The following is a 24,800-nucleotide window of genomic DNA, read 5'->3' as shown; positions in this document are numbered from 1 at the left end:
TTAGAAATAACACTTAATTTTAACAATTACTGTCCCATGCGAAGCATGCTGGAAATGGAAATCGCCTCCAGTTTCATCAATGCTACATTAACAACACAAAAATATTCATGTAGTTCCAATTCAGATAGATTAAGTAAACTTAAATTTTACCAATTTAAACCCAATGAAATCAAGTTGCTTTAGTTCATTTTAATTAAAGCTGTTTTTACTAAGCTATTTATTTATTTGGGATTTTTCCACTTTTTCACCCAATTTGGAATGCCCAATTCCCAATGCACTTTTAAGTCCTTGTGGTCGCGTAGTGATTCGCCTCAATCCAGGTGGCAGAGTTTGAATCCCAGTTGCCTCCGCGTCTGAGACCGTCAACCCGTGCATCTTATCATGTAGCTTGTTGAGCGCGTTGCCATGGAGACATGGCGAATGTGGAGGCTTCACGCCATCCACCATGCGCCCCACAGAGAACGAACCACATTATAGCGACCACGAGGAGATTACCCCATGTGACTCTACCCTCCCTAGCAACTGGGCCAATTTGGTTGCTTAGGAGACCTGGCTGGAGTCACTCAGCACGCCCTGGGATTCAAACTAGCGAGCTAGCGAACTCCAGGGGTGGTAGCCAGTGTCTTTTACCACTGAGCTACCCACGCCCCCTTTTTTCCAAAACCCTGCACTCCAAAGATACCAAATGAGCTTTATTGAGACCGACATGAGCAGAAACTGTTGCCAAAAACAGTAGCAAAATAGCGCCCTCAACTGACAACTGTTATGAGCAACATGGCATAAAAATGGCATTAAGCCTCAATTTGCTGCAACTACAATACTATGAGAGTCATTGTCCGTGGCCTGCGGACACATTTTTATTCACTGTTTACAAAGTCTAGAGCTGTCACATTTCATTAATATCTTTGGGCATTCATCAATAATTTTGTATTCTAATATTTAAGCTGATAAACAACGAATACTCAAATATTCTATTATTTAAATAAAGATAATGAGAAAGAGACGTGATTTTTTCTTTTTTTTAATCATTAAGGTTGTCCCATTTACAAAAACAAGCTTCTTATTATATCTAAAACAAGCTTATATTATGTCCTGCGTTTTCTTGTTGAAAACATTTAAACAAGCAATGAGTGAAAACAAAAAAGTAGACTGACGCAATTAACGTACAGGACGAATATAAACGCTCGGCATATAATAGTTGTTTATATTGTATCTCATGTCATGATAAAATAAGCATATCCATATGCTCAGTAAACTACAGTATACTCATTTATACACACCAGTTTAAATGATCGGATGTCTCTTACCTCCACGTATATGCGCTCGTACATTGAAGGAATACCGGAGATTTACGAGCAGGGAAACCCCACTATTGCAGCGCAATTCTGCTGCAAGTTGCAACAGGAAGTTAAGAAAACAAACAGCAACAACTGTGGAATATCTATAAATAAAGCTAAATAATGGAAAGTAAAATAGCAAAGTCTTTCTCAGATGCCATGTTTGTTGTTTACAGAAGCGTCGTGGGGATATTACGTTGCTACGTGAATGCACATATACGGGAGTAAAGAGTACACCGCTTATACAAAGCATTTACACAGGAACCCAGCTTTCTCGCAGTAAGCCACCTTCTTACAATAATCCGCTTTTTGGTGTCCATCTAAGCGTACTGACAGAACCGTTTGCTCGTCAAATGTGATCAACTTGTGTCCACACTCAACAGCGCCACTCAGTGCATTCTGTATTAACTGTGAGTTTTAGTTTGCGTGTTCAGGATTTAACATACATCTCACTGTAGATATGGCCAGCAAAGCAAAAATCTGCGAAATTCCAATAATAATAATAATAATTCCTTACATTTATATAGTGCTTTTCTAGGCACTCAAAGCGCTTTACATAGTATAGGGGGACTCTCCTCAACCACCACCAGTGTGCAGCATCCACCTGGATGATGCAACAGCAGCCATAGTGCGCCAGTACGCTCACCACACACAAGATATTGGTGGAGAGGAGTGAGTAGAGTGATACAGCCAATTAATGGATGGGGATTATTAGGAAGCCATGATTGAGAAGGGCCTTTTGGCCACTTGGGATTTTGGGATTTTAATGACCACAGACAGTCAGGACCTCGGTTTAACATCTCATCCGAAAGACGGTGCCTTTTTACAGTATAGTGTCCCCATCACTATACTGGGGCATTAGGACCCACACAGACCACAGGGTGAGCACCCCCTGCTGGCCTCCCTAATACCTCTTCCAGCAGCAACCTTTGCTTCCCCCAGGAGGTCTCCCATCCAGGTACTGGCCAGGCTCAACCCTGCTTAGCTATAGTGAGCAACCAGGCAAGAGCTGCAGGGTATGTCTGCTGGATGCAAAAGTACTTTTACTTTTCGAATAATAATTGCAGAATGAATTCTCGAGTATTCGACTACTCGTGCACATCCCTAATGCATAACTTTCAATGAAAAAATCACGTACAGTACCTTTAAGTAAATTGAACAAGCAGCAAATCTTTTTTTTGTGTGTGTGTATTATATAACATAAATTTGATTTTTTTATATATTATGTAATTCTAATTGAAATGTAATACTGTGGGGTCTCTTGTTTTCACATCCACCAGGTGAACATTTCAAGTCTTTGATCAAATTTGAGTTATCATCATTCATGTCTGATCTCTAACCTTAAATATGAACAACAGCAATAGCGATGCTTGCCTTTGCATAATTAGATCTCGTCCCGCCTGTCACTTGCATTTTACAAATTGGCCTTTAGTTATTATATGCATTCGTATTATATGCCGACAGTAAATGTGCATGTCAGCGTCTCAGCATAATGAATGCATGGTGGCACCAGACTTACTAGTCTTGTCATAAATCTTAAAGTTCACCACACTCAAGGATATAATGTCTACTTAACATTTGTAATTGGAAAAATTACAGTGCAGCTCATATTTCATGTATTAAATGCCACATTAAGCGGTTACCACTCAATGACCCAAAGGAAAGTTTTAGAGGTTGTTCTTTCATAGCTCAAGAGACTTAATGGAGTTCAGATTGTCTCATTGAAGTATCAACTTTGTCTCAGATGTTTTTCTTAAAATTCCATCACAAATGAGTCAATTGTGGACATACAGCAAGAGTATAGAGCCATAAAATGAATGTGGATATCAGAGCTCAGATCATTTGCTCTTGGAAGAATTTAATGAGAAAAGTTTTACATTGAGATCTCTGACTTTAGATCGCAGGTTTTGATAGAATCCTAGTAGAGTTTGAGACATTGATGAGATCTCTTCTGAACCTCTGAGACATATTTGAGATTACGGGGGTCATTTTCAAGCAAGAAAAATGGCAGATTTCATCAAAAGTCTCCATTTAATCTTATGGCTGTCATCTGCATGCCTGACAAGCAGTATCCACGGGGTAAATTATGCAGGCAGGCGTTTGGATTAACCATGCATATTCATGAGATTGGAGCTTCAATACTGGGTCATGAACTTCCTATTTCAGTAAAAAGCGTTTGTTACTCACACAATCCCTATTGGAATGATTTTCTATGCTGCTGAGTTGATCTGCATTGTGTTTATAGTAGTATATTCACATTGCTAACATGAGCATTTAATGATTAATGAGGTATTTCAAGCATCAAACAAAAAGGCAAGTGTACAACCTTTAGTCTCTTGGCAACTAGGGCGAACAAATAGCATAAGGTTAAAGTCAAGTGTCAAAGCCAATGCCATAGAACTGGTCACTCTGAATAACTCAATTATTCGAATGGCTCAATACACCACAACAAAAACTAGCACTGAAGACCTCTGTACATTTACATGATCTATGAGAACAGTGTTCTGTAATGTTATTCTGTCTATCAAAGACTTTCATAGACATGAAACACTTGAATCAGAGGCAAAATTTCATCAACAATCGGCAAACATTCCAATCGTTAATTTTTTTTATTTTTTCTCCCCAATTTGGAATGCCCAATTCCCAATGTGCTCTAAGTCCTCGTGGTGGCGTTGTGACTCGCTTCAATCCGGGTGGCAGAGGACGAATCTCAGTTGCCTCCGTGTCCAAGTCCGTCAATCCGCACATCTTATTGTTGAGGCTTGTTGAGCATGTTAGTGCGGAGACCTAGTGCATGTGGAGGCTCACGCTATTCTCCGCGGCATCCATGCACAACTCACCACGTGCCCCACCGAGAGCGAGAACCACATTATAACGACCACGAGGAGGTTACCCCATGTGACTCTACCCTCCCTAGCAACTGGGCCAATTTGGTTGCTTAGGAGACCTGGCTGGAGTCACTCAGCACACCCTGGATTCAAACTCGCGACTCCAGGGGTGGTAGTCAGCGTCAATACTCACTGAGCTACCCAGACCCCCCAAACTGGTACATTTAACCAGAAAGTGAGTGTCAATAAAAATTGTGTAAGATTGGAGACTGAAATATATGGCACATCCAACTGGCTAGCCATTATTAAAGTGCTTAAAACCTAATGTATAAACAGACCCAGGTGAATTCTGCAAACTTGTTTTGCATTTCCTGCATTGAAAATGAGCAAAATGGACTAGAACATGGTCAAATTTGGTAAACTGAGCCAAGAGTTGCCTACTAAACTCTTGCTGGTAGCTGAAATAATTGGCAAAATTAGCACAAATATTTAGTCAACATGAAACAGCATTCACAACCCATTTTACTTTAGTAATCTGACATATTTCCGATCGAAACAGAATATTCAACAAGAATTAAAATGTAGGGCATTACTTGATTTTATTAATTGATTTTATCCATGAGGAATTGATTGGATGGTGTAAAGTGTCTCTATATGACAGGTGGTTGAAAAATAAGAGGGCTTGAAGACGCCAGCCGAAAATAAAGTTTTTTCAGAAGCAAATATTTAAGTTATTACATTTGATGAAAGATTACAAATAAAATAAAAAATTGTCTTTGGCATAACATGCACTGATGAATTCTGCACAATAAGACCAGGAAAAAGTATCAAGAATGATCTCACAGTGAAATCGGCAACAGTAGGTTGACTTTTCTTTAGTGGAAATCGATCTGTGCTTACCAAAATGCGAAACACTGCCCCCAGTGGCCAAAGCGGTAAGTGTTGTTGGGCTTATGGGCACGTGTGAGTGCCATTTTCAGGAAGACTTACGTCTCTGCAGAACAAAAATGGGCTTTTCTCAATCAGTGTGCATTTTCAAACCACTGAAATTCCCTTCTTTCATTGGATAGTTTAGAAATGCCCATCCTGGTTTGAAAATGCCCACAGATTGGAAAACACCCATTATTGTTCTGCAGAGACCTATACTTGTTTTCAAGCTGTAATGTCCACAGAGGGGCGCCAAAAGTGAGTGGTAAAGAGAGTTGTTTTAGGTAATACAGTGAAGAGTAATGCATATTTTATAAACTGAAACCTCAAACCCAAACCCCAAACCTAAACCTAACCATCAGTGGAGTAAAACTGCTACCTCCGAATCGGGCTCGATTACTTCCTGGTTTCAATGCGGGATCCGAACCTGGGTCTCCCACGCTGCTGACGCAACATGCTACCAGTCGCACCTCAGGGGAAGGGAAACGCACCGGATTCGAAGTAAAAATGTCAATTTCCTAGTGCTTATCCTAGGGTACCAGAACACTCAGAAACAACATGCCAACTTCACGTGTGATTATTTTGCAATGTAAAGAGTGTCAATTTTGTTTACATGTTAACTAGCTCTTTGACTTGACTACCTGTGGTTGTCATAGTACATTTACAGTAGATGCAAAAAAACTGATAATACAAATTACCAATGTTATTCACGTGTACAGTGTTGGGTAAGTTACTCTAAAAAACTAATTAATTACTAACTACTAATTACATCTTCTACAGTGTAATTAGATTACTGTACTAATTACTCTGTCTGAAAAGTAATTGCATTACTTATTACTAATTACTTTCTAAAACCCTGATCAACCTCGACAAGATGAAAAATACAAGGATAGACATGAAACTGTTCTTTTAATTCTTTCAAGTAAATCATATAAAATCTAATAAATTATTCATGAACTGGCCAAAGAATTTAAAGGGGCAGCGTTAAATTAGAAAACATACATTTGAACATCAGACGTTAAATTTCGATTTTAAATTCGCTATTTTTTTATGTAGAATTGTTCCATAGTCTATAAAGTATTTAACACAATTACATCAGAAGTAACTAATTAAATTACTGAAAAAATAAGAGTAATCCCTTACTTTTTACAATGAAAAAGTAATTTACAGTATTGAATTACTTAGTAATGCATTACACCCAACACTGCATGTACTCTACCAAGTATAGTGGTCATAAAGCTTCAATACATCACAACCCTATATATCTCCAAGGCTTTTCACACTTCATTATATCTGTGGCACGGCGAAATGGAAGCTCGTGTATATAGGACAAAATGTCTATATGGGGCTAATGAGGACTGCGAGATAGTCAGGGCAATTTTAATGTCTTGCAAAAGCTTTAAAACCATTCCAATACTTGAATATGTTTAATATGAAGCAAAACTTCAAAGGCTACACCTTTAAAATGGTCAGTCACGTTCAAGCAAATATAAAATAGTTCATCTGCATATCAAAAATAGCCCAGTAGTTCAGCATAATATTTAACAGAATGTCAAAAACAGATAAAAAGTAAACATTCCATGTATTTTGTCTGCAGGTATGTATATACACACATACTGTATATATTTCAGAAGAAAGTTGCATGCTTTTTGCAGATATGAATATTATGCATACAAAAAAAGTCTTTAAAATGGCACAAAAATGCTATAATCTCAACAGATATAAGTGGCAACTAGGGTGATATAGCTTTAAAATTAATACAGCCTTTGACGATATTTGATATATATCTCCATATGTATGGATTTGCTCTAAAAATGAAAAACATTTCAACCAACCATTTAGTTAAAAACAATTAAAGCTGAAGTGTGTAACTTTTTCAGTGTTAAAATACTTTCTCCAATCCCAACTTAATATGCAGAGACAACTCTAACTATAAGACCTTCATAGGTTAATTTTCTGTAAACACTGTGTCTCTGTAGAGCTATAAAAATTCCTGTTTGTTTTGACCTGCCCTTGCAGTCCGACACAACAACATTGCTTCGAACAATGACATGAATTGGGAGTGGGAATATGCAATATCAACGGGTTGGGGGGGGGGGCGTTTTCGCAAAGCGGTATGAAACAATTTTTATTTTTGCAATTTCATCTAGGGTGCTAGAAAAGTTGGGACAAGCCAAAATTATTATTAATTTTTTATCATAATAAACATTATGCCAGAAATGCTGTCGATTAAGCTTAATTTGTATTGAATCCGAAATATTCCTTTAATGCTGGTTTAGATATCGGGAAATAACACGATCTTAAGGAAAGTTGATAGCCCAATAAAAATCATTTAGAATCACTGCAATATTTACAATGTTGTTTACTTTCATATTAACAGCAAAATCATCGCAAATATATTCCGATCATCCAATATATTGCCCAGCCCTAGAGACAACGATGACAATACTTAAGATAATACTTAAATGATGCTCATAACCACCGAATCCAAACGTCACATACTTTTTTTATTATTTGGAATATTTCAATAAAACAGGCAATATGATGAAATAGTCCATAAAGAATTCTCAAAGGCTTTCATTAGAGGATGCAAAAACAACAAAAAAGAGAGAATAAACAGTCACTGTAATCGAAGATAGCTCTTGCAGAGTTCATGGTCCCTGATGTCACCCCAACCTCCATTTTTGACATGGGGGGCCACTCCTTTGGCCCCCAATGCAGGCAGTCTCTTTGTGATAAGCAACTGTTTTGGGAACAGCTGATTCCTGCTGATCTGAAGAATGTTTTCGATCTTTGTCTTCTGGCTAGTCGGCATGCATGCTGACTTTTTGTGGTGCATGCCACAATCGCCAGCGTGGAAAATGCGAGGTGCCTCGCAGACCATGACCTTCAGGAACGTGGGCAAACAAGTCACGGTAAGGTGCTGCAAAGACCAGTCCCAGTTGTAGTCGTCGTAGGTGCAGAAGGCATCGGTACATCTGAGGAGCTTCTGGTATGCATTCCGGCTTAGCGCCATTCCCATGTTGTGCTCAGTGGACTTCCACGCTTTCACCTCAACTTTGTTGGCTTTACTGGAATAGCTGATGTGCCCGTAGCTCCCCAAAGACAGGATATCACAATCAGGACACTGCTCTTTCTTTAGCGACGACATCAGCTTGAGAAGCTGATAAAAATCGGGGGCAAGGTAGTGGTCCTCTTCAATGAGCAACACGAGCCCTTGGTGGTCTTTCAACACCCGGACTCTATCCCAAACAAAGTGCAGCTTCCACCACCAGTGGTGTTTGGTCTGAGAGAACTTGGCTTCCCGATAGTGGCCGAAGGAGTCTGGGTACTCTGCATTTATGCAGCCTAAAGTTAAGGCATCTTTCTTGGATATGTCTCGGGGACAGTCTCTTGGATCATTCCCTGGGAACTCTTGAGGATAGAGCTGGATACTAAAAGGGAAGAAAATTTGAAGGACAAGACAGAAGTCAATGGAGGTGACTATCTGGTTGATCTCTGGGGACCAGAAGTCATGGCTGAATATCAGCAAAACATTCTCAATGCCCTCTGCCTTTCTCAAACTATCCACCAAGAGTCGCAGGTATTCTGGACGGTTGTGTACCTGAACGACTACGACGAGATCATCCTTCTGTCGCACTGACCGAAACTTCTCCTCGTTTCTCAAGGTCTGGTCAAAGTTGAGTTGAAACACAATCCCTCTGTACACCAGGGTAGTGTTATCCACTTCAGGTTTGGCAGCTGGTTGTTTTTCTGGAAGTGTCTCATTGACGGGTTTCCGAGTTACCGGTAGCGTGACCTGTACCTGACTATTACCGCTACTCCGTTTAACGGTCTCCGCCTCCTTAGGAACCACAGCAGCGCTTGCCTTCTTCGTCTTACCACTATTCCAGATGGCAAATCCACCGATTATGACCAATAAAGTCAGTATTACCACCTTTCGCTTGTAAATTCGGAATCTCATGATAGGCAGTCACCCTGTGGGACGGTCGGAGAGTTAATTCTGGAGACGAGGACGGCAGGTTTGCGATCCAGAAATGGTCTGCTCCAGCAGATTTAGTATAAAATCTTTTCATAGAAAACAGAGCTTTTATCCTTGGTCCACAAATTTTGGAATGTAATAGGATGTCAGTTTTGCTGAGGATAAATCCCATAAGGCATTTTGCTTAGAGGCAGAGGAGGTGCCTTTTACAACCTGAGGGAAAAAATAAAAGGATAATTTTAACAAGTATGGTGGGTATTTTTTTGTAAAACATATTGACATTTTAGAAATTCATTCTAATATCTAAAATGTACTTGTTTTTAATTGCACATTTAAATTACAACACAACTACCAAGATGACCACAAAAAGTGACAAACAGAACCAAAAACATAACAAAATAAAAAAGCAGCAAGGGCAAGAGCAAGATTTAGGACAGGATGGGGTAATGGATGAAGACACTAAACAAGAATGCGCTAAAATAATAAATATTTCGACATAGACTGAAGCTTTATGTTCCTCTTTCAACTTTGTTTCTTGAAGTACTTGAAACTCTGAAATGTTTTCACAAAAACACAAAAAATATAAAATCAGATATTAGGGGAATCAAAGGGATATCTTGAAAAACAATGGGAGAAATGTTACTAAAATTTGACTGACAGCCAGTTATGAAAATCCACCCAATAAGTAATCCAACACGTACTTTACAACAAAATTAAAGTATGGCAGGAGTCGATTTTATCGATCCAAAAAGGAATGCCATTTGATGAAAGATTATGAGAACAAACATTTTTTTTTATCTGGAATGAGTTGTTCAGAATAAGACATACTTAAATATATAATGTCCATTTTGCATTTTAATTTCATGTTGACTTAAAGGAATCATAAAACTGCAAAAAGAATATACATTCTGCACTTAATCAAGGAAAAGCATTTTTGTTCTCTTTAAAACAAGGATTATTTGCTGAAAAGGCAAGTCCTCTCAATCTATTGTTAGATCAACACTTTTTATGGATGACCTTACTCAAACTGTACATGGCACATGATATTTCACGCGCACAACAAATTCTATGGTCTATAAAGTATTGAATGGAAACTGACTGCTCTTAGCAATGCTCTTAGCTCATTTGTTGCATTTCTACACTGCATCAGAGTATGCTGCAAATCCATTGATTTCAATGGGGTTAGTGTGTCACAAGGACGTAAAAGAAAAACGCTAAGGTTTGCGAAAGTTATGCTCCGTCATGCAATCACAATTTTTTTAACATTTTGCTGCAACTAACTCTGACATGGGCATCCGTTGACCAATGAAAATAAAAAATAAAAATGTCTCTACTGTGTAAACAACCTAAGAAACACAAGGATAACAGTGTTAAGGCCAAAGTATAGTTCGGTTGTCCGAGTTGATGATCGCTCCGCACACAGTATGCTCAAATTTCGTCATCAGCACAGTCCTCGCCGTCTAATCGCACGAGGTCCAGATTTTCGAGAAGGATATAGCTGCAGGCATTGCTCCAAAAAGGGGCAGGAGCTCCAAACCGCCATTAAAGATACAGGTAGCCCCTTACCTAACCCTTTCCCTAACCTTAACCATGAATGGAAGTGACGCCCCCTTTTGGAGTTGGCAGAACCCCCTTTGAAGTAACCCCACCCCCTTCTTGAGTAACCCCGCCTTCTTTTGGAGATTCCGTCCCCATTTGGAGGTCTCTAACCTGCAGCTATACCTGTTTATTTATTTATTTAATTTTTGGATTTTCCCCAAAAATTGGAATGCCCAATTCCCAATGTGCTTTTTAAGTCCTCCGCATCCGAGTTGCCTCCGCATCTGTGACGTCAATCCGTGCATCTTATCACGTGGCTTGTTGAGCGCGTCGCCACGGAGACATAGTGCGTGTGGAGGCTTCACGCCATCCACCGCGGTAACCACGCTCAACTCGCCACGCGCCCCACCGAGAACGAACCACATTATAGCAACCACGAGGAGGTTACCCATGTGACTCTACCCTCCCTAGCAACCAGGCCAATTTGGTTGCTTAGGAGACCTGGATGGAGTCACTCAACACGCCCTGGGATTCGAACTAGCGAACTCCAGGGGCTACCCAAGCCCCCTGCAGCTATACCTACTTGAGATTTTGTCAAACCGCGGACGTGGTGCTCGTCTGTGCATCCATTGACTGTACGAAAAAAGTATCACAAAGCAGTTGTAGTGTGCATGCGTCGAGAGCGTTCGTATTCGTTTGCGGTCAGAAAAGTATACTTTGAAAGGCAACACAGTCGGCCGGGCACGCAGAAAAATGAAGTTTACCTGGGCCTTTAATATATAACAAATGTGGAACAGGCTTAATAGCCAAAAACTCATGGGGGTCCAGATCTAATAACTAAGCTGTGTGGATTTAATCTGACTCCAAGAGCCACTAATTATAATTTAGTATCATGCTCTAATACAGACAATGACTGTTTACAGATTTTCGACAATCTAAATAAAAGATTCAGATTGCAAACATTAAATTATAGAATATTTGTTCAAATGTGTATCACATGTACTCCAAACAAAAATGTATGTGCATCTGAAGAGCGACATTTCGTGTCAATTTCTTGTACTTAAAAACAGCAACAGTATGAAACTAAATGCACGGTTTGGGTAATTTTTAATAGTTTTTATTTTTTTATTTTTAACTTGACATATGTCTTCTTGATCTTAAAAATGCAACACTCATGGCACAAGATGCAGAAAAAACAGAGACGTGACAACACTCAAATAATTTCCCAATTAAGGTGTTTAAATCAAGGTGATTGAACAATAAATTGGATTATTAGACTGCAGGTGAACTATATATAATTTTGAACTTTTTATAGGAGAAAACAAATAATGACATGCAATAATGAAATTACAAACATTTACAAGCAATTTCCTTTATTTTTGATTGTTTCTAATATTTGAGGCTGCATTTCCCCAATTAATAAAAATCTGGTAATTTTCTCCTACTTAGTGGGTCCTCATGGTGGCATGGTTACCTCAATCCGGGTGGAGGAGGACAAGTCTCAGTTGCCTCCGCTTCTGAGACCGTCAATCCGCGCATCTTATCATGTGACTCGTTGTGCATGACACCGTGGAGACTCGCAGCATGTGGAGGCTCATGCTACTCTCCGCGATCCACGCACAAATTACCACACGCCCCATTGAGAGAGAGAACTGCTAATCACGACCACGAGGAGGTTACCCCGTGTGACTCTACCCTCCCTAGCAACCGGGCCACTTTGATTGCTTAGGAGACCTGGCCGGAGTCACTCAGCATGCCCTGGATTCAAACTCATGACTCCAGGGGTGGCAGTCAGCGTCAATATTCGCTGAGCTACCCAGGCCTCCAAAAATCTGGTAATTAATTACTGATTGATGTAGCTTATATGACAGCATAAAAGTTGCAACTCTTTTTAACATAACAATCCTCTGCTTATATGAATGCATGAAGATAATGGTAAACATTCACTAAGACTAATAAGAAAAAAATACACATTGCACCTATATACTGTATATATAATTGACTACCAAAATGGCAGAGAATCTATAGGACAGACCTCACTTTTTATTTCTATAGATATCAGTGGCTGCCTTGCTCTAACAAATTAGTGCACTAATATTTATATGACCTAAACAGGGCTATGCATAAAACAGCAGAAAATACAACATTTATATATTACATGCATGGACATAGTACAGTTGAAGTCAGATGTTTACATATAGTTAGGTTGAAGTCATTAAAACAAATTTTTTAACAATTCCACAGATTTCATATTAACAAACTATAGTTTTGGCAAGTCATTTAGGACATCTACTTTGTGCATGACACGAGTAATTTCTCCAACAGTTGTTTACAGACAGATTGTTTCACTTTTAATTGACCTTATCACAATTCCAGTAGATCAGAAGTTTACATACACTAAGTTAACTGTGCCTTTAAGCAGCTTGGAAAATTCCAGAAAATTATGTCAAGCCTTTAGACAATTAGCTTCTGATAGGAGGTGTACTGAATTGGAGGTGTACCTGTGGATGTATTTTAAGGCTTACCTTCAAACTCAGTGCCTCTTTGCTTGACATCATGGGAAAATCAAAAGAAGTCAGCCAAGACCTCAGAAAAAAAATTGTAGGCCTCCACAAGTCTGGTTCATCCTTGGGAGCAATTTCTAAATGTCTGAAGGTACCACGTTCATCTGTATAAACAATAGTACGCAAGTATAAACACCATGGGACCACACAGCAATCATACCGCTCAGGAAGGAGACACATTCTGTCTCCTAAAGATGAACGTAGTTTGGTGAGAAAAGTGCAAATCAATCCCAGAACAGCAGCAAAGGACCTTGTGAAGATGCGGGAGGAAACAGGTAAACAAGTATCTATATCCACAGTAAAACGAGTCCTATATCAACATAACCTGAAAGGCTGCTCAGCCAGGAAGAAGTCACTGAACCACCATAAAAAAGCCAGACTACAGTTTGCAAGTGCACATGGGGACAAAGATCTTACTTTTTGGAGAAATGTCCTCTGGTCTGATGAACCAAAAATGGAACTGTTTGGACATAATGACCATTGTTATGTTTGGAGGAAAAAGGGTGAGGCTTGCAAACCGAAGAACACCATCCCAACCGTGAAGCATGGGGGTGGCAGCATCATGTTGTGGGGGTGCTTTGCTGCAGGAGGTACTGGTGCACTTCACAAAATAGATCATTATTGAAGCAACATCTCAAAACATCAGCCAGAAAGTTAAAGCTCGGTCGCAAATGGGTCTTCCAAATGGACAATGACCCCAAGCATACCTCCAAAGTTGTAGCAAAATGGCTTAAGGACAACAAAGTCAAGGTATTGGAGTGGCCATCACAAAGCCCTGACCTCAATCCGATAGAACATTTGTGGGCAGAACTGTAAAAGCGTGTGTGAGCAAGGAGGCCTACAAACCTGACTCAGTTACACCAGTTCTGTCTGGAGGAATGGGATAAATCCTGTGGAAGGATCCCCAAAACGTTTGAACCAAGTTAAACAATTTAAAGGCAATGCTACCAAATACTAACAAAGTGTATGTAAACTTCTGACCCACTGGGAATGTCAGGAATGTAATGTTCTCTACGATTAAATGTCAGGAATTGTGGAAAACTGAGTTATGTATTTGGCTAAGGTGCATGTAAACTTATGATTTCAACTAATGTGTGTGTATATATATATATATATATATATATATATATATATATATATATATATATATATAGTCACTAATCCACCTTGAGATGATACAATTCACCCATTTTATATTAAATGTGCACAAGTCCGAGTAATGCGAGTTTGGGCCTCCATAAAAGTGAAAAAGAGCTTGATTACACAAATAAGCATTGAATAAAGTTTCAAATTAAGTAAGTATACTGAAAGCTCGCGCACATGCATGTATGCATTGCAGCTGCATGTGCTAAAGCAAGCAGCTGCACGAGCTACAAAACAGCAGCCAAAATAATCATGCCAGTGCCATCATTAGCATCAGTATTTTCTTTACATTGTTCATTTCAAGTGACAGATAGTATATTTCCCGCTACATGCATGTCGATGTGTGTATTATGGTGATCCAGATGCACTGTCACTGGTTAGCTTGCGGGCTACCGATTCTAAAAGCTTAATGTTTTAGAGGTGCCGCATTTGGATCCATAACACGGCTCGAAAATAGAAATATAAAGGGAATTAAACACTTACAAATGTAGGCATGCACGGCGGCTGTCATATCCAGATAACGTAACGTAGTTCAATTGTGATATGTTGTTTAGGCTCCCACAACATAATCAAACCTCTCGGGGGTTTGGCTGACAGGACACGAATGATGTCACATTTTCCACACATTTCACATTTATCAAGCTTAAAATTCAGGAGAAAAAATTGATTTCTGTAAAACATACAATAAAGCTCACATTAGATATATTTAGCGCACATAAATATATCTATCATTTTTGGACTTGAAGATTTTAAACGAAAATTAAAATTCTGTCACCATTTATTCATCCTCATGTCGCTTCTACGGAGCCCTTTAGAGGACAGGGCGAGAATTTTATTCTGAAATAGTTTAGCCTTCCCTCATAATAAGTTTTGCCATCAGGATTGTGTTGAGGCACTGGGGAAGGCTACAAAAACATTTCGGTTGCATTGAAGGTTCCCAAGAGCACAGTGGCCTCCATAATTCTTATATGGAAGAAGTTTGGAACAACCAGGACTCTTCTTTGAGAGGGGCAGAATCGGGGGAGAAGGGCCTTGGTAAGAGAGGTGACCATGAACCTGATGGTCACTCTGGTTGAGCTCCAGAGATCATGTGTGGAGATGGGAGAAACTTGCAGAAGGACAACCATCACTGCAACACTCCACCGATCTGGGCTTTATGTCAGAGTGACCACACGGAAGCCTCTCCTCAATGCAAGACACATAAAAAAGCACCTAAAGGACTCTCAGACTATGAGAAACAAGATTCTCTGGTCTGATGAAGTGAAGATTGAACTGTTTGGCCTCAATTCAAAGCGTCATGTCTGGAGGAAATCAGGCACCGCTCATCACCTGCGCAATACCATCCCAACGGTGAAGCATGGTGGTGGTAGCATCATGCTGTGGGGGTGTTTTTCAGCGGCAGGGACTGGGGGACTGGTCAGGGATGAAGGAAAGCTGAACGCAGCAAAATACAGAGATGTCCTTAATGAAAACCTGGTCCAGAGCGCTTAGGACCTCAGACTGGGCCGAAGGTTCACCTTCCAACAGGACAACAACCCTAAGCACACAGCCAAGACAACGCAAGAGTGGCTTAGGGACAACTCTGTGAATGTTCTTGAGTGGCCCAGCCAGAGCTCGGACTTGAACCCAATCGAACATCTCTGGAGAGACCTGAAAATGACTGTCCACCGACGGTCCCCATCCAGCCTGAAAGAGCTTGAGAGGATCTGCAGAGAGGAATGGCAGAAAATCCCCAAATCCAGGTGTGCAAAGCTTGCCGCATCATACCCAAAAAGACTTGAGGCTGTAATCGCTGCCAAAGGTGCTTCAATTAGGTACTGAGTTAAGAGTCTGAATACTTCTGCTTTTTCTTTTTAATAAATTTGCAAAGTTATCAAAAGTCTGTTTTTTCTGAGTGACTCCAGCCAGGTCTCCTAAGCAACCAAACTGGCCTGGTTGCTAAAGAGTGTAGATAACACATGGGATAACCTCCTCGTGGTCACTATAATGTGGTTCGCTCTCGGTGGGGCACGTGGTGAGTTGTGCGTGGATGCTGCGGAGAATAGCGTGAAGCCTCCACACATGCTACGTCTACGCGGTAACGCGCTCAACAAGCCACGTGACAAGACTGATGGTCTCAGACGCGGAAGCAACTGAGATTTGTACTCTGCCACCCGGATTGAGGTGAGTCACTACGCCACCACGAGGACTTAGAGCGCATTGGGAATTGGGCATTCCAAATTGGGGAGAAAAAAAAATATGACGAATTGCTTCGTCATTATGGGGTATGGAATGTAGATTGATTAAAAAAATTATAATAATAATAATTTAAAACATTTTAGTATCAGGCTGCAACATAACAAAATGTGGGGGGAAAATGAAGGGGTCTAAATACTCTCTGAATGCACTGCATGTTACAGACATGAAAACGGTTACTTTTGGGGTACTTTGAAATGTCTGTTCCATATATGTACAAGTTCAGCACACACACACAAACAACAACATCATACAGGTTTGGAACATGAGGGTAAGTAAATACTGACAGTATTTTAAAATGATATATAACTTTTTGTTAGGGCTTTCTTCACCTAGAGGAATTGACTTATGTCTTATCATTGGAGCACTCCAGCCTAAAGAGACATTGATGGTGGGTTTTATAAACATTTTAATAATAAACTTTATTTTCGCATGTCACCAATATTCTGTTCCACTTGTAATGTGCGATCTCAACCACTAGACGAAGAAGTCTTTTGTTTTGACACAGGATGCACGCCGTTCCGCAGAAGAAGAACTTTTTTTTGCGCCTGCGCACTCCGTCAACTTCCTTTTCGACATCCTGATCGAGAGAGACGCGATGGGTCATCAGCAGCTCTACTGGAGTCACCCTAGAAAATTCGGCCAGGGATCTCGTTCCTGGTCAGTTTCTGTCTCAATAACATGTTTAATATGTTGGGTGTAAGAAGGCGCTCGAATGCGGTTCGCTGAGTTTGTGTGGTGTTTATTATAGTTTTGTGAATGTTGCGCACATGGTGATGCCTGCGGACTCGATATGGCGTCCGGTAATGGACACTTCCCGCTTGTCTGCTGCTGTTCTGCACTCTAAATGTTTTTTTTTATTTTTTATTGTACTTAGGTTAATAACATGGTCAAAAACAGAGCATAATATAATCAATTACATTGTTCAACAGTTCAGAGAGTGTGAAATACAATAAAGAACAAAAATAGCAGCAATAATAATACAAAACACAAATAAAAATTAATATTTGTGCAGTTGTGATGAATTTGAAAAGCTTTAGTATTTGTATTGTTTTCATAAGTTTCTGGTTTTGTGTTCTCATGTTTGAAAAGGTTTCAAAATACATCTTAAGATCAGTGTGACAGAAGATAATATATGAGGGTTTTTTTCTGATTTACTCTTGTCAATGTAAAACTTTGCTAAAATAATTAAAAAAATAATTATGTAATTGTATTTTTCAGAACAAATTGGCTTTTGTAAATTAAGTAAAATATCATATGGTTTTAAAGATTTGTTAAATTTTATTGTCATGTCCATTTTAAACGAAATAAAGGGCAATAATAATAAAAGAAAAGTTTAATATCTTCAACTGATGTTGCAAAAAGTACATTTTTCACATACAGTATGGATATATCTACTAATAGCTGCATTTACATACAGGTGCATCTCAATAAATTAGAATGTCGTGGAAAAGTTCATTTATTTCAGTAATTCAACTCAAATTGTGAAACTCGTGTATTAAATAAATTCAATGCACACAGACTGAAGTAGTTTAAGTCTTTGGTTCTTTTAATTGTGATGATTTTGGCTCACATTTAACAAAAACCCACCAATTCACTATCTCAAAAAATTAGAATACATCATAAGACCAATAAAAAAAACATTTTTAGTGAATTGTTGGCCTTCTGGAAAGTGTGTTCATTTACTGTATATGTACTCAATACTTGGTAGGGGCTCCTTTTGCTTTAATTACTGCCTGAATTCAGCGTGGCATGGAGGTGATCAGTTTGTGGCACTGCTGAGGTGGTATGGAAGCCCAGGTTTCTTTGACAGTGGCCTTCAGCTCATCTGCATTTTCTGGTGTCTTGTTTCTCATTTTCCTCTTGACAATACCCCATAGATTCTCTATGGGGTTCAGGTCTGGTGAGTTTGCTGGCCAGTCAAGCACACCAACACCATGGTCATTTAACCAACTTTTGGTGCTTTTGGCAGTGTGGGCAGGTGCCAAATCCTGCTGGAAAATGAAATCAGCATCTTTAAAAAGCTGGTCAGCAGAAGGAAGCATGAAGTGCTCCAAAATGTCTTGGTAAACGGGTGCAGTGACTTTGGTTTTCAAAAAACACAATGGACCAACACCAGCAGATGACATTGCACCCCAAATCATCACAGACTGTGGAAACTTAACACTGGACTTCAAGCAACTTGGGCTATGAGCTTCTCCACCCTTCCTCCAGACTCTAGGACCTTGGTTTCCAAATGAAATACAAAACTTGCTCTCATCTGAAAAGAGGACTTTGGACCACTGGGCAACAGTCCAGTTCTTCTTCTCCTTAGCCCAGGTAAGACGCCTCTGACATTGTCTGTGGTTCAGGAGTGGCTTAACAAGAGGAATACGACAACTGTAGCCAAATTCCTTGACATGTCTGTGTGTGGTGGCTCTTGATGCCTTGACCCCAGCCTCAGTCCATTCCTTGTGAAGTTCACCCAAATTCTTGAATCGATTTTGCTGGACAATCATAAGGCTGCGGTTCTCTCGGTTGGTTGTGCATCTTTTTCTTCAACACTTTTTCCTTCCACTCAACTTTCTGTTAACATGCTTGGATACAGCACTCTGTGAACAGCCAGCTTCTTTGGCAATGAATGTTTGTGGCTTACCCTCCTTGTGAAGGGTGTCAATGATTGTCTTCTGGACAACTGTCAGATCAGCAGTCTTCCCCATGATTGTGTAGCCTAGTGAACCAAACTGAGAGACCATTCTGAAGGCTCAGGAAACCTTTGCAGGTGTTTTGAGTTGATTAGCTGATTGGCATGTCAAAATATTCTAATTTTTTGAGATAATGAATTGGTGGGTTTTTGTTAAATGTGAGCCAAAATCATCACAATTAAAAGAACCAAAGACTTAAACTACTTCAGTCTGTGTGCATTGAATTTATTTAATACACGAGTTTCACAATTTGAGTTGAATTACTGAAATAAATGAACTTTTCCACGACATTCTAATTTATTGAGATGCACCTGTATTTATAAAGTAATGTCCAGATGCTGTGCCATGATTAATGGTGGGGGATTGGATCTGACATTAAAGGAGTTTCTTATGAAATTATTATTAAAAATAGAAAGACCATTTACCAAAAGTTTGGGATTTTGTAAGGTTGTATCATTAATATCTACAGTTGAGGATTTGGTTAAGGTGATAGCCTTAATTATTTTTTTTAAATTATTTTTCATTTACAAAAGAACCATATTTTAAAATAAAATTGGGGTAAGCACTCTAAATCTTAAAGAAATTACTGTAGTACAACTGACGAGTACAACATTTTACCAGAGTTTTAAAGAGTAATGTGCGCATATTAGGGGTGTAATGGTTCAAATTCGGTTTGGTTTGTATCACGGTTTCGGTACGGTTCGGTGTTTATGTTCAGGGGACAAAAAATATTACTGCCAAATCCGAAGTAAAAATATTCTATTTGGTAACAGACACTTCAAGAGATTTGCCCTCACTACAAATCACCATGGTTTTACTACAGTAAGCATAGTATAAACATTGTATTTGTGGTAAAAGCATAGTAACCACAAAATTAACATGGTTACTATATGGAAACTACAGTATTACTGTTGTAAAACAATGGTTAATTTTATCAAAACCATGATTTCTGCCGTGACAACAGTCATTATTACTTCAGTCATGGCTACTACAATATTACTATAGTAAAACCATGGTTACTATATGGAAACTACAGTATTATTGTTGTAAAACAATGGTTAATTGTATCAAAACCATGATTTCTGCCGTGACAACAGTCATTTTTACTTAAGTCATGGCTACTACAATAGTACTATAGTAAAACCATGGTTACTATATGGAAACTACAGTATTATTGTTGTAAAACAATTGTTAATTGTATCAAAACCATGATTTCTGCCAAGAAAACAATGGTGACAACAGTCATTTTTACTTCAGTCATGGCTACTACAATAGTACTATAGTAAAACCATGGTTACTATATGGAAACTACAGTATTACTGTTGTAAAACAATGGTTAATTGTATCAAAACCATGATTTCTGCCGTGACAACAGTCATTATTACTTCAGTCATGGCTACTACAATAGTACTATAGTAAAACCATGGTTAATTTTCATTAGGGTCCTTAACTAAAAACACAAACAAATTACTAACTCAACATTTTAACTTAATACCTGCATTATTACAGTACATGCATCGACATAAAGTGCATTTCATACTCAACTCAACGTATATGCAATGTTCAGAACCTGTACATCACTATAGAAGAAATAAACTTGCTGTTAAAATGAATACGAGAATGGATGTCGTAATGCGAATTGTATTTTAGTCATACGTGGAAATCCCACATCTTCACCAATGGAGTAAGGGAAACATAACTTTGGCAATGAACACCCCGAGCACTTTAGTTCTTGTTTCATGTTTGTCCAAACTAGTGCCGAGTGCCTGTTTAAAGACGTAAGCGAGTGTGTGTGTGGGCAGTTTTGGGCTCACCTGCGCTATATATTCCCAGGTGATGTCAGCGTATATAGCTAATCAAATATCGATGTATTACCAGTATACGGCACTCACGTCGCGCTGTGTCTGCAAACAGTGCCTGTTTTGTAAAACGTTTCTTGACCATCGCTGTTGTGATTGACTGCATAAAGAAGATCCCAGACTAGAGAATTTAATGACGCAGGGGCTTCTCTCTTGCGGCTTGTTTTCTCCGTTTGCCATTTTGCCAACTAATGCGTGCAGAACTGTGATGTCATCAACTGATTTAAGGTACTAATAGTTAATAGGACAGCTTCTCTCTGTAGAAAGCTGACCCATGTAAAACAGGTGGAGTGTGTCCATCTACAGGTCCATGCAGGTGCATTAGCAGAGCTTAAAACTGGCGCTTTTCTTTATTTTCTTCACCAAACTGTGACACAGATGCGTTATTAAACTAGAGATGAACCGTAGAGCAAGTTGGCGAACCGTATGGTTAGTTTTTTTTTTTTTTACGAGAAAAGTTACACCCCTAGTGCATATCATTAATTGCTGATTATTCCTAGTTTTGGCTAATTTAGGTGTTCTAAGTATTTTAATTTTACAATGTATTTGCATGCATTGATAACCTGCTCTCTTGTTTTTCACAGCCGGGTATGCTCAAACAGACACGGTCTGATCCGGAAGTACGGACTGAACATGTGCCGCCAGTGCTTCAGACAGTATGCTAAAGATATCGGCTTTGTGAAGGCAAGTATTTTTGCATTTTAAGTGTAATTTAGGGTATTTGTTGAGTGAACAATGATAGAGTCCTCCTTTCCTTTTTAGAAGTTGACAATTAATCTTACAGTTAACATAGAGCCTACAGTTAATTTGTATTTGTAAATGTTTAGCGTAATGATTCGTAAAACATGTTTACAACTATTAATTCTTTGCCTGCCACACTTTATTACTGCAGCTGGATTAAAGGAGTGAACAACTAAACTTCAACGATGCAGAGTCAACATCCTCCCAGGCGACTAACATAACATCATGAAGTTATTTTGGAAAAATCCAATAAATACTGTTTGTTTTCCTGTTCAGAATTTGCAGTGTCTCTTCATTGGTTGTAAATGGTTTAGTAGGGTTTAACATAAGGTGTCACAACATAATAAACCTGAAGATGTTTACATGAACAGATGGGTTACTGGAGCAGAAACTGTACACATTGTTCATCTTAAACATGCAAATGGATATGATCAATTATAGTTGAGGTTTATTTCTTATTATATAAAACAAAAAGAATACAGCTATATTTTGGTTGTAGAAGCAGTGTAATGGTGGGATTAGTTAACAATGTGAGTCAAACTGGGCAATATACTAAGTCTAGAAAACTGAAGTAAACTGATTAACCCTTTAAGCTCTGAAGGTGTTTTTTTCCCTCCCCAATGCGCTCTAAGTCCTCGTGGTGGCGTAGTGATTCGCCTCAATCCGGGTGGCGGAGGACGAATCTCAGTTGCCTCCGTGTCTGAGACTGTCAATCTGCGCATCTTATCACGTGACTTGTTGAGTGCGTTACCGCAGAGATATAGCGCGTGTGGAGGCTCACGCTATTCTCCACGGCATCCACGCACAACTCGCCACGTGCCCTACCGAGAGCGAGAACCAGAGGTGCAAAAACCATATATGCAATGCATTGGGACGTCATGTAAAGTTTTTTTTTTTTTTTTTGTTGATACTACAAAGCAATCAAAAGTTACAGCATTACAAATATAATTATCATAGTGTCCAAAAGCAAAACATAATAATTGTACATAAGAACTAATTACACATGCAAACACAACAATGACTAAAGGTTTGCATAGCATGCAGACATGATTTTAGTAATGAGATTTCACAGAATGAGTTTCATTCTGTGTCATTTGAGTCATCATTTAGTCTGTGTCATGTATCTGGCGCCATCTCCTGGTGGTCATATGTAACATTGTGCTTCATGTGGATTATCTAATGATCTATACATCTGATTACCTGATAATCACATCTTCTAAATAATGGTATGTGATATTTTATGTTCCGTTTATTTTTCATTAAGTTATAAGCAAATATGTGGCATATAAGCAACACCAACATAATTGTCAAAGACATATACTTAGCTATTACTCGCTATATTTTTGTCTGTGAGTAAAACAAATATGCTGGTTGTATTCTACTCTTTAAGAGCTTTCCAACTACATATGACACATGGCTACTTGATCAGTTTAATGTTTTTACTGATTGCAATATTTTACAGTACCTTTTTTTTTATAAATGATCAAAACAGAACACTTCTGATTTGTCTCCAAATTTCAAAGCACTTGGTTCAGTTTTGGTCATAATGTCTACATGCATTGGAAAGTAGAGCTTCTAATCTTTCAAACGATACCTATTTTGTGTTGGTCAAGACTAGTGGTTAATATTTTGACGATTTTTCCCTCCTCGCGGAGCTTAAAGGGTTAAAACTTTAGTCTTTAGCTCTTTAGTCTTGGACATTTGTATAGTGATATTTTCCCCTTATGCTTGGTTGCAGTTGAGTGCAATCTTACATTTTCCAATAATCTGAACGACTAGAAAAATCATTTTGAAAATGAATTGGTCAAAAGTTGTGTTAACCCTGTAATAATCAACATCGGGCAAAGCTATACACTGAATAAGGTAAATAATGCATAAACTAAGATTATGCAAATGCTGTAAATGATATTGTAAAACATTTGTACCATCAAATAGTGTCAAATCAAAAGTGTAATGTTAGAAACAGAAAAGGTGCACATTAATAAACAAAATGCTTGCATAAATACTTTCAAATCTCTATAGTGATCACATCTGAGGAATGTTCTTTCTGTTTTATACACTCAAATCATTTGACGTCTTTTAAAGTAACTTTACCATAGTAATAGAAACTATTTACACATTTACACGTCACTATTTTCCCGCAAAAGTTTGGTGTTAGTTACACAGCATGGTCTCAGGTGCTTTACTGCTGAAATAAATCGTACATACTATATTAAAGGGATATTTCACCCAAAAATGAAAATTCTCTCATCATTTACTCACCCTCATGCCATCCCAGATGTGTATGACTTTCTTTCTTCTGCAGAACACAAATGAAGACTTTTAGAAGAATATTTCAGCTCTGTAGGTCCATACAATGCAAGTGAATGGTGACCAGAACTTTGAAGCTCCACATAAAAGTAATCCATAAAACTCCAGTGGTTTAATCCATGTGTGGGTGAGAAACAGATCAGTATTTATGTCCTTTAAGCTGGATTTAGAGTGAAATGCAGCCTTTCAGAATAAACAGAAAATAAACACTACTTTTTTTGTGAAATGTCATTTTCAGCATTTACGGAAAGACAACAAAGACACTTAACTTTCTTCTAGTTTGTGAAAAGATACCCAAGTTGAGACATAGTAACAATATTGAGTACACAAAAATGTAACGGTGCACTCAGTAACTTTCACAGTTCACAGTCAGCCATGATTATTTAATCAATGAGTGAAAGTGTCAGATAACAGGACGGTTACTGAGATTAAGCGAGTAGTATTCGGCTGGTCATGTGACCCTCTCCATGTAGAATAAAACAGCTTTTATAAGGTTACTGATATGATTGGAGTCTTCATTTTAATGTGAGTGCTCATGATTTACAACATATATTACAGCATATCAACTTTTCTGAATGAGGAAAAAGTCCACATTTAAATGTACAATGTATGTACATGTAGAGTAGGTAAGTATTTTCTCAGATATTACAG

The 24,800-nt window shown here is 38.7% G+C and overlaps 1 protein-coding gene across 2 annotated transcripts; it reads right to left on the bottom strand.

Moving 5' to 3' along the window:
* Positions 1-3,939: 3,939 nt before the first annotated feature.
* Positions 3,940-14,929, bottom strand: LOC127409674 (alpha-1,6-mannosyl-glycoprotein 2-beta-N-acetylglucosaminyltransferase-like). 2 transcript variants are annotated; one of them, XM_051644411.1, is made up of 2 exons: positions 14,804-14,929; positions 3,940-9,287 (listed from the first exon to the last, which is right to left on the bottom strand). In XM_051644411.1, exon 2 carries the CDS (start codon positions 9,054-9,056, stop codon positions 7,713-7,715), a length of 1,344 nt encoding a protein of 447 aa, XP_051500371.1. In that variant the 5' UTR covers positions 9,057-9,287; positions 14,804-14,929; the 3' UTR covers positions 3,940-7,712. The 2 variants fall into 2 exon arrangements, with proteins under 2 accessions (XP_051500371.1, XP_051500372.1); XM_051644412.1 differs by lacking the exon at positions 14,804-14,929 and adding an exon at positions 13,139-13,340.
* Positions 14,930-24,800: the final 9,871 nt, after the last annotated feature.

Source organism: Myxocyprinus asiaticus, chromosome 19 (genome assembly GCF_019703515.2).
Source record: "Myxocyprinus asiaticus isolate MX2 ecotype Aquarium Trade chromosome 19, UBuf_Myxa_2, whole genome shotgun sequence".
NCBI classification, from domain to species: domain Eukaryota; kingdom Metazoa; phylum Chordata; class Actinopteri; order Cypriniformes; family Catostomidae; genus Myxocyprinus; species Myxocyprinus asiaticus.
Note: the sequence above shows the minus strand (reverse complement) of the source record. Positions and strands in the feature narration are given on the sequence as shown.